Below are 10,836 nucleotides of genomic sequence, written 5' to 3' on the forward strand. Positions count from 1 at the left end.
AGAGAAACAAGAGTGGGTAGTAGAGAAACAAGAGTGGGTAGTAGGAGCCAACAGCTAGGAAGAAATGACACAAAGGTGTGGAGACTGGGAGAGATCTTGCAGAGAGATGAAAAGATGTGAAAATAAAGAAGAAACAGCCTTAGACTTGGGAGTGGGAGTCAGAATCAGAAAAAGAATGTTTGAGGCAGAAGAAAGAGCAACTCAAAGACTCAGAGGCAAGAAAAAGTTGTGGTGATCAAACAACAAGGAACAAGGTGATATGGCTTCAGTAGAGTGAAGCAGCATTGAAGAACAGTACAGCTGCATCTGGAGAGGCGAGCAGGCACTTGGGGTTGATTTCAAGTGCAGTGTAAGATGCTGAATTTAAGCAAGGTATGATAAAGGAAGTCAAGGGGACAGTGCTGTGATGGAGGGTACCAATGACAGCCCTGCCTGGGGTCCCAGATCTGGAAACAGGAAGAAGTTGTGAGATTTGGGGAATGTTTTAGCACTATAGACAGTGCTGGTGAGTGGATTGTGGGAGTTTGCTGAAATAATAGGATATATGTGTGAAGTGCTCATATTCTTGTAAAATAAACTTATGATAAAAATTAACTGTAGTAATTTAAAATATGCCATAAGATTTAAAGACATCTGCTCCCTTTCCTTTGCATGTTCCCACTGTCTGAAAGCTTACAATTAGATTTCTCATTCAGTTTGTATTACCAACCCATGTTTAAAAAAAAGACTGTACTTCCTTTGTCCTTTATGAACATTTCAACGGTCCCTTATGAAAATCTCAAATACCTTGTTATTTAAGGCTTCCCAGCATCTAAGTATTCATCTTTTAGGGGAAGAATTTCAAGAATGATAGAAGGTAGCCCAGGCCCTTTTCTATAGTAGAAGCCTAAGGCTGTGGAATTATATTCAAGGAGCACTAAAAATAAGTTGCCCTGTTTATGTATTAGGAAATATTCTCAACACTTTAAAATAATTATTTATTATTATTATTTATTAAATTTTGTATAATAGTATCTACCTAGTATATCTGCTATTTCCATTTACTAGATGAGAAAACTAACATATATTCCATGTATATTCAAGAATGTGCACAGTGCATCAGTACAAAGCCTGAATTTTATACCCAGCAAAACTGGCTTCAAAGGATGCACTCTTAACCACTGTGCTATACTGCCTCCCCACAGCATGCTGGTAATTGGGAACAATCAATGGCCTGAGGGTTGTTGTTGAATTTTATACCCAGCAAAACTGGCTTCAAAGGATGCACTCTTAACCACTGTGCTATACTGCCTCCCCACAGCATGCTGGTAATTGGGAACAATCAATGGCCTGAGGGTTGTTGTTTTGTTGTTGTTGCTGTTGTTGTTGTTTCTGTTTGTGTTACTGGGGATTGAACCCAGAGGCTTTCTACCTCCAAGCTATACTCCCAACCCCTTCTTTTTCTTTTTTAATTTTTTGCTAGGTTTCTGAGGTTGTCCTTGAACCTGCGATCCTCCTGTCTTAGCCTCCCAAGTGCTGGGATTATAGGCATGCACCCACATGCTCAGCTGAGGTTTTGAAAAGAGACATGAGGATGCAGGAGATGATCCCAAGTGGTTTTCAGTGTTGCTGTGGAGGTAAGCATTCAACATAGCACCAGCAGCAACGATGGCAGTTTTCCTGGCTGTGATTTTTGGCAGCCTGGTCTCATTCCAGTGTTTGCTATGATGAGACTCCTCAGATTCTGCTCTTTTGCTGAGCCTGCTTTCCAATTCTCATCGATTCAAAGTTTCCTGCTTCCCTTTCAATAAATTATTCTCCTGTTTAAATAACCTGCAACTATGAACCCTGGCCAGCACAGTTAATTGATGGATGCATCCGCAGAGAGCCAATCACTCATAATGAAGTCAGGGCTCCTCAGAGGCTCCTGCCGTCCGTCCCTCTACCTTCAAAGCCTTTGCCTTCCCACTGTGCACTTCCTCCTCTGACAGCGCTGTGGCCATGGTACCAGAAGGGTCCCCTAACCCAACTGCCTGGCACCTGCTTATTCCCAGTCTTTACTATTTGAATCTTTAATTCTGTGAGATGGCCTGACAAGAAACTTTCCAACTGTCTATTCTTTGCTGCAATTTCAACCTGCCTTTAATAAATAACACAGGAACTATGATTCACTGAAAACCCCTCTCTCTGCCTTCCTACCACCCACAGATGGGAGGCATTACAATAATATTTTCCTTTGTGATTCAGGTATAATGGGAAAAGATAAACAAAAAAAATGATAGACTAGAAATCATCTTTTTAAAAGACCCTGTGAGGGTTAAGACATTTTTTACCTTGCTTTTGCCAAATTCTGCTGTCAGAGTTTTCCATTTTATATGTACTCACAGTTGAAGAGCAATCAAAGCCTCAAAAATTTCACCCTTCCCTGACATACTTTAGAAACTTGGCTCTTTGGGTACTTAGATATTGGTGACTGATATGACTTCATGGTCTTGATATCTATGTTTCAAATGGCTTAAACATCTTAAAAGAAAAGGTACAGTTCTCTACTACAAGCATGTAGAACCCCCCTGGAGAAATGGCTGACTGCCTCCATGGGAAAGGTGGGTATACCAGATGAGCCTGGACCATCTTGTTATGCCAGAATGAAAGAAAGTACTCGAAAACAAAATAAAAAATAAATTGACAAGAACACGTGATGGTGACACAGGAGCCAGCTAGAAGGGGATCTCTGCACAAATCTGGTTCATTCTGAGCACCCGATGAGTTAGTAATAAACAAACAAGCAGGGAGCCTTGCCGTAGAAAGTCAAGTGTGACTGGCAAATGTGGAACAAGTGCTGGAAGTGGAAAATCATCGCGTTTCAGCCATCATTTCATAGATGGGATCAGACAGGAATGGATACTCAAACAGGAAGGACAATTTGGGGTCAGGGATGAAGCTCAGATATAGAGCACTTGTCTACCATGCCAAGGCCCTAGGTTCCATACCAGCACCGAGAGGAAAAAAGTTACTAAGAAGGACATTTCAATAAGGAACTTTCGCATTGTCTCAGAAAGCATCTCACCACCATTTTATGATAGAATAGATAAAATAAGCGCAACTTGAGCAGATGATCAAACTTAACATCACCAATGAGGAACAGATGGACACTGAGCGCCTCCAGATGCCACCACCCCTCAGAAAGACACATCACCTATGCAGGGCTCTGGCCAAGATCACATAGCCAAAATCTCTAAAAATCAGACAAATTCCAAATGAGGAGCATTTTATTAAAAAAAAAAAAAAAGAAAGGACTGTATGCTTCAAAAAGTCAGTGTTACAAAAGCAGTGGAAGCCTGCAGATGTGTTCCAAATTAAGGAAACTAAAAGGACAATGAGAATCAAATGCAACCTCTGAGCCTACACTGGACCCTGTTCCAGAAATGAGGAAATGCCACTGAGGACATTCTTGGGCCAATGGCCAAAACTGAAATATGGGTAGGAGATGGTACACAAACCGTGTTTCCCAAGGACTGAAGTTTCATGAGTAGACTGTGCTTATATAGAACATTGTACCTATTTTTAGGGCAAACTTACTTAAGTTGTTAGAGGTAAAGGCCATAATGTGTATAAACATTTCAGAGAGGGTGGGGGAACCCAAAGATAGCACCTGAATGAGAAAAAAAGTGGAAGTAAAATCCAATAATAAGTGAACTGGGAAAAGAATGTGCCTATGTAGATTATATGTTCTAATTATTACACTTTTATGCATCTAAAACATTTTCAAATTAGAAGTTAAGAACAAAAGATATGAGACAGCAGAATGAGTGCAAAGAAACTCAGGGAACTTTGGGGTGATGGACGGAGATATCCTAGGTCATAATTGTGTTTACACAGTTGCTCACATTTGCCAAAATGCATTGATTTGTACAAATTAAGATTAGTAATTTTTCATATGTAAAATACCTCAATAGAATTTATTTGGAAATGTGTCAAGGGCAAGTTATTGTTTCAAAAGGTTCTGTATCCACTTACAGGCAGAAAGAAGCAGAAGGCCTGGCATCTGCCTCTTTGGAGGTGTCCAGGGACTGGTTTGCTATTGTGGAAGCAAGCTACCTGGTGAGGTTCGCTTCTTCCAGCCAGGAAGATAAAGCCATACAATCCCCCTTTCTGAGCCATCTTGTTCACATAAAAATGTTTGCATTTGCTGGGCATGGTGGTACACGCTTGTAATCCCCACGCTTGGGAGGCTGAGAAAGGAGGATTGCGCAGGTTCAAAGCCAGCCTCAGCTACTTAATGAGGCTCTCAGCAATTTAGTGAGACCCTGTTTCCAAATAAAATATAAAATAGGTCTGGGAGTATAATCCGGAGGTAGAAAGCCTCTGGGTTCCACCCCCAGTACCACCAAAAAAAAAAAAAAAAAAAAAAAAAGCTTACATTTTTGCCACATCTATTTTATAATGAACACAATACTCACATACTTGACCATTTGGTCAAGATGAAACACAAAAACTCAAGATAATTTTGCCCCTACGGGTTCTCTCACATTATTCTAGATCCTTAGAACATCATTTACTATCCTCAGGAAATTTCCCTTGGACAGATTCTTGCACACATGAAGAGTCTCTCCAGCATGGGGATGGTGGTTAGCATCCTACACTCCTGGGATTGTGTGTGTGTGTGTGTGTGGGGGGGGCTACTGGGGATGAAACCCAGGGGGCATCGTACCTCTGAGCTACACCCCCAGCCCTATTTTTTAATTCTTTGTTTTGAAACAGGGTCTCATTAAGCTTCTAAGGGCCTCACTAAGTAGCTGAAGCTGTCCTTGAACCACGATCTTCCTGTCTCAGCCTCTCAAGTACTGGGATCAAAAGTGTGTGCCACCATGCCCAACTCAGATGACCAGAGGCTTTCCTTCACACTCTGCCTGAATGGCCTCTTAATCTCTGTTAAGCTTTTGGGAGCACCTTCCATATAGCAGTTACTTGTGAACTGGCCCATCCCTATACTGAGCTCTATGCCTGGTCCTTTGGAAAAGTTACTGCATTGAACTAAGCCACGGGAACATGGACATACTTACCATTTCCTGTTCACGGATCTGGAAAATCCTGTCAATTTCTAACCAAGAAACCCATATTATCTGTGCCATTTCCTCTAATGGACTTCCTGCTGGGAACATGATAGTTAATCCAATAAAACTTTTAGGACCCAGACTTTCAATGCTGGTTTAAGCAAGAACATTCTAAAAATCAATTTATAGCTCAGAAACTCCAAGAAAAACTCCCAGATAATATTTCTGCTAACACACTACCAGGACGGTTTAGACAAATTGCTATGCAACCTATAACTGGCCAACTCAAATGGAAAATGACATTCCGCTACTGCCTGAAAATACTCAAAAAAAGAAACAATGATAGCTGACATTTCTTGAGCCCTTACTGCCAGAAAAATCTCAGAGAAATTATCCTACAGACAAGAAATAGTGGAGCTAGGTTTGAACCCAGGCTGAGTCTGGACCCAAAATCTGCATTTTTATCTTCTACCAATGTTACTGAGTCGTGTCTTGCAGCCAAAATTCACATGCTGACGTCCCAAACACCACACTTCAGAATGTATTTGGAGATACGCTCTTTAAAAAGGTGATTAAGATAAAGAGTTCCTACAAGTGTTCTTGTAAGAGGAAGAGACACAGGGGATGTGTCTGCACAGAAGACAAGCCATGTGAGGACAGTATGCAAGCCAACGAGAGAGGCCCCGAAGACCCAACCTGCCAGCACTTGATCTTGAGCCTCCGGTCTCCAGCCTTCAGATTGTGAAAAAAGCAATTTTCGCTGCTTAAGCCTCCCAGAGTGTGGTCTTTTACTACAACAGCCCTAGCAAGACGATGTAACTAGCATAAGTAACCCACTTCCCTTCCTTCTAGAGGGTTCCAAGATGAGGACTGCCTCCAAAGAATAGCATTCAGAGTTACTAAAGACACTCAGCCCACTTAGCAAGCAACATTTCACCAAGCTTTGTTTGACACTAAAATCAATGAAAGACCACATTTCCCCCAAAGAAAGCTAGGGACTTTCTTTCTCCACTTTCTTCCTTCACCAAATATTGCCCATGTGTGTTCTTATCAAAACTTCTTTTTGTCCTACTTTTATAAAAAAAGTGATAAGGAATTTGTACTAAACTCAACCATATCCTTTATATTCCTCCTCTCCTAATAAGGGGGCACAGTGACATCTTACAGCTGCTAGCCTCAACCAGGCACTGACAGTGACCCACAATTTTATTAAATATAAACAGTATACTGCTCCACTGCGTGAGCTGTGGAGACACCCTCATTCCTGCTGCAAAAGCATGTTTCAATGTGAAAGACTTAGCGGCCTTTGGGACCATTCTGCACCCTACATGGTTCTCCAAACTCCACTGGCAAAAGAGAGTCTTCGTCTGAGGTATCAGAGCTGCAGATGGTCTAACCCACCCACTGTAGAGACTGGTGAATTTTTCATTCAAACTATGACTTCAAGAGAAAACAGCACACGCCCTTCCCTTTTCCTGTATCTTCTGAGTCATTGCCTCTTCTTTTATCTTGAGGAGAAATGGACTGTGCCCTATTCCCTTAAAGATCTAAATAAATCAGAAGTTTATAAAGCCCAACTTTGGGGTTCTAGTTTGGAACTTCCCCTTTTTTGAGGCTGGTGGCTGAACCTAGAGACATTCTGCACCCCTAGCCCTTTATCATCATCATCATCATCATCATCATCATCATTATGGTACTGGTGATTGAACTCAGATGTATTCTACCTTTGAGGTACAACCCTGCCCTATTTTAGTTTTAATTTAAATGTGTGTGTGTGTGTGTGTGTGTGTGTGTGTGTGTGTGTGTGTGTGTTACAAGAGATGAAACCCAGGGGTCTCCTACCTCTGGGTTATACCCCCAACCTATTTTATATTTTATTTGGGAACAGGGTCTCACTAAGTTGCTGAGAGCCTCACTAAGTAGCTGAGGCTAGATTTGAACCTGAACAATCCTTCTATCTCAGCCTCCCAAGTACTGGGATTATAAGCGTGTGCCACCTCACCCAGCGTTTATATTTTATTTTAAAACATGGTCTTGCTAAGTTGCTGAGGCCAGCCTTGAACCTGTGATCCTTCTGTCTCAGCCTCCTGAGTACTGGGATTACAGATGTGTGCCACCACAGCCCACTTTTTTTTTTTTTTTTGGTGGTACTGGGGTTCCTGGAAACCCTTCTACTTCTGGGCTACACTCCCAGACCTATTTTTGTACTTTTTTTTATTTGGAAACAGGGTCTCTTAAGCCAGCGAGGCTGGCTTTGAACCTGCATGATCCTCCTGTCTCTGCCTCCCAAGCAGGGGGATTACAAGTGAGTGCCACCTTGCCCAGCCCATAGCCCACTTTTCAAACTGCATTTTTTAACAAAAAATTTTTTTACTGAGATTATTTGTTAGTCTCAGGGGGAGCATAATGAAATGGGAGCCCCAGAAAGTCAGGGGTTCGAGGGGCTTGGAGAGTTTGGGCAAAGGTCAGGCAAGAGACTGGGAGTTAAGAAGGCTCTCTGGTTGCCTAGACTAAACTTGACACTCAGGGCAAACAATTTACCCCCAAATCCTTCCTTTCATTTGAGTGCAATTGCACACATTTTACATCAAGTGAAAGGGCATCACCAGTGCAGTATGGCTAGACCTGCTGCATCGTTGTTCACACCAAGAGCCAGCGTCCGCCAAACTCTGGGTGTATTCTAGACCACACTTCACACAAGGATGCAAACCTAAGTATTTCAAGATGAACTAGGGTTCAGCCTGTTCTTGAGAATAAAAAGTAGACAGCAAAAGCCAGGCCCACCTCTGGCACTTGGGGCCTGGGGCAAGAGTACAGACTTGCTTAATTACTGAAAAGTGTTAATCCAGTGAACAAACAATCGCACAATCCTCCTCCCTTAAATAGTGGAGCTTTATGACAGCCTGAGAAATCAAGTTCAGCTTAGAATCCTTAGATCCCCCAAAGCTGTGGGTCAGACACAGAGGAGCAGCCCTGCCCAGCACAGAGTCCCTTCCCTCCCCAGCTGGCCCCTCTCTCTCCATGGCACACCCATGGCCCCAGCCTGTCTTCTCTGCCGCTCCACAACCTTGCTATCCAGCAGCCCCTTGGCCAGTCAGGATCAGGCCCTGGGTGACCGCTGGGTGAGCTCTGGCCATGGCAGGCGCTGAGCAGGTCCTCTGGGCTGTGAATTCCATCCAGGACTTGGGAGGGAAGGAAAGCTGTGTGGACTCTGGGTGGTCACCCCACTTGGCCTTGCAGACTTCTTGCTCTGGCTCAAGCCAGACCCCCAAGCCCCCAGGGATGAATGCTCCTTTGCCTGGGTATGAAGGCAGTATGACTGGAAGCCTTCTATGTGAAACTAGAGCAAGCCGCCCTTCCTTGAAGCTTCCTGGAGCGTGACTACATATATTAAAGAATACATGAACAGACCATAAAGAGAAGATTCCTGCCTGGGAGGGATAAAAGGAAAAGTTGAAATACTTGTGGTTATTTACAGGGGGGGAAATGGATCTTTCAATGTGAAAAAAGAAAACAGTAACTATTCCTCCAAGAGTGAATGGACTGATGCATTCCTAGGTCTGAAAAAGTGGGACCCTTGTCTAAGCCATATATTGGGCTCCTTAACTCGTTTTCTTTCTGTTTCTGAATGACCGCTGCAGACAAGCAGGGCAGCAAAGCTGAGTGGACCTTAAAAGCGAGCACAGGCCAGCCAAGCTGGGCCAGGGAGGGGTCTCTGCTGCACACGCAAAGGCCTGCGCTGGGACCCACCAGAGGTCACAAGAGTCAGAAGAGAGGCCGGCGCCTGCTTGCCTTTCCTCAACCAGGGCAAGTTCGTTGACTTTCTGGGCCTCCATTTTTAATTCTCTGAAATGTGAGGCCCAGAAAGCCCTCCACAAGGCGCAGCACCTGGTGCTGGTTCCCAGTACTTTATTTAGGACCGAACACGTGCAGACCAGAGCTACAGCTGAACCTGAGACGTGGCTCAGGAGGCTCCCCGCCACTGATCCGCACCCACATCCAAGCTGGGGTTCTGCAGAAGCTGTGCCCTGGCCGCGGGAGAGGAGGGGAAGGGGTGGGCGAGGCTTTAGGGAAACCCAAACAGATGAGGGAAAGCAGGTCAACTCTCCCAGCCCGTTTTGAAGTAGGGGAAAGGGATGCCTTCGACAGTGGCTGGGCCAGAAGAGCAAAGGACACGCGCGAGGTCCCAAGTTGTGCGCATCCGCGACCCCCGAAGGGGTGAGCTGGACGCGGCGCTGCACCCGCGGGCTCCATACCCGCGAGGGTCGGGGTCTCAGGGGCTGGGGGAGCTCAGGGACGGGCGTCGCCACTCACCGAGCAGTAGCAGCTTGAGCTCGCGGCGCGCATCCTTCTTGTCTCGGCGAAGCTGGCGCTCGATCTCAGCGCTGATGCGCTTGGACTCCTTCTCCTCCGCCGACAGGCAGCAGCAGCCGGCCATGCTGCGCGCAGCACCGACGGGGCGGCGGCGCTCGGGGCCGGCCCCCGCGGGCACAGCGGTCTGGAGAGAAAGCGCCTGGGCGGGTTTGGGTTTCGGAGTAAGAGACCTGGCTCCCGGGGGCGAATCCCAAGCGGGGAGCCTCCAGTGCACCCGGCCGTACTCACCCGGCCCCACTCTGCGGGAGATCGCGCCCCCGCACCGGGGCAGGACTCCCGGCTACGCGTGAAAAGTTGGCGTCGGTGCCGGGGTGAGCACGGCGAGAGTCGGAGGCACCGGGCTTGGCTGGCCTGCCTGGGGAGTCCCCCGCTCCCCAACAGTGACCCCGGCCCCAGGCGAGCGGAGAGGCTCCCGCGGCGCGGGGCGGAGCGGGGCGGGCCCGCCGAGGGCGCGGCCCGAGCTGCCCAGCGCCGGGGCCGGGGCCGGAGCTGGCCCGCGGCGGGGCGGGGCGCGGCCTGGGAGCGGCACCTGCGGCCGGCGGGGCTCCGCCAAGGTGGCCGGGCGCGCTCCTTCCTGCCAGACCCGGGTCCCGACAGGTGCGTTCTGCCAACTCCCAGCCTCAGCCGCGGCGCGCGGGCCGGGCGGGCGCTGAGCTCCCGCCCTCACCGAAGCTGAGGCTCCGACCCCAGCCTCCCGGCACACACCCGGGCTCCGGGGCCGCTCCTTCCCTCTCGGGCGCCGCAGCCCCGCGGGCGCTGGGCTGGAGCCGGGCGCGCCCCGACCCGCCTGCGCGGTGCCCTGGGCCCGAGGCGCCGACTGCGGGGCAGACCGTGGACGGCGGCTCAGTGAGCGAGCGGAGGGTAAATATCCTCCCCGCTCTTCCTACAGCACCGGATGAGGGGGTTGAGGGGGCGATAAGCGACCTGCTGCTTTGCATTTTGTGATGGGAAAGACTCCTGCTCTTTAGAAGGGCTGGCAAGTCTTCCCAGCACACCTGGCAGCTTCCCTGCCCCAGCCCTGAAGCCTTGGTAAGGTGTGTCCGCACCGCCGCTTGGCCTGGCTCCTAGAACGTCGGAATCATGTTTGAGCAGCCTTAATAAAAGCAAAATTTAAGAGGCAACTCAAACAGCAGAGAATGCACATAGGCTTTTGTCTATGTAGATTTTTGAGGCAGGAGGGAGGGGATCCTGCTGGCCACAGCAGAGATTGTCCTTCTCCTTCCCTTCAGTGTACACAGAGTCCACACTCTGTGGCATTAGGCAATTAGCTAATGCTTCCTCTATGAAGAGCAGACGTGGAGCCTGAAGTGCCAGCAGCATAGACTGGTGTGGTTTGTGTCCCTACATAAGCAACTTGGCATCGTGGTACATTCTGGCTGTCATAGACTAATCAGGCCTTAAAAACGAACACATATGTTCGTGTGTGGGA

The 10,836-nt window shown here is 47.4% G+C and overlaps 1 protein-coding gene across 1 annotated transcript in view; it reads right to left on the minus strand.

Moving 5' to 3' along the window:
- LOC308272354 (guanine nucleotide-binding protein subunit alpha-14) overlaps positions 1 to 9,471 on the minus strand; it is a gene marked incomplete at both ends in the record, with an annotated part of 196,267 nt that extends 186,796 nt beyond the window's left edge. Inside the window, one exon of the mRNA XM_080709122.1 lies at positions 9,348 to 9,471. Coding sequence (XP_080565248.1) covers positions 9,348 to 9,471 — 124 coding nt within the window. The remainder of the gene's footprint in view (positions 1 to 9,347) is intronic.
- Between the last annotated feature and the right edge of the window lie 1,365 nt (positions 9,472 to 10,836).

This window comes from Muscardinus avellanarius, assembly GCF_963383645.1.
Source record: "Muscardinus avellanarius genome assembly, chromosome: 13".
NCBI lineage: Eukaryota > Metazoa > Chordata > Mammalia > Rodentia > Gliridae > Muscardinus > Muscardinus avellanarius.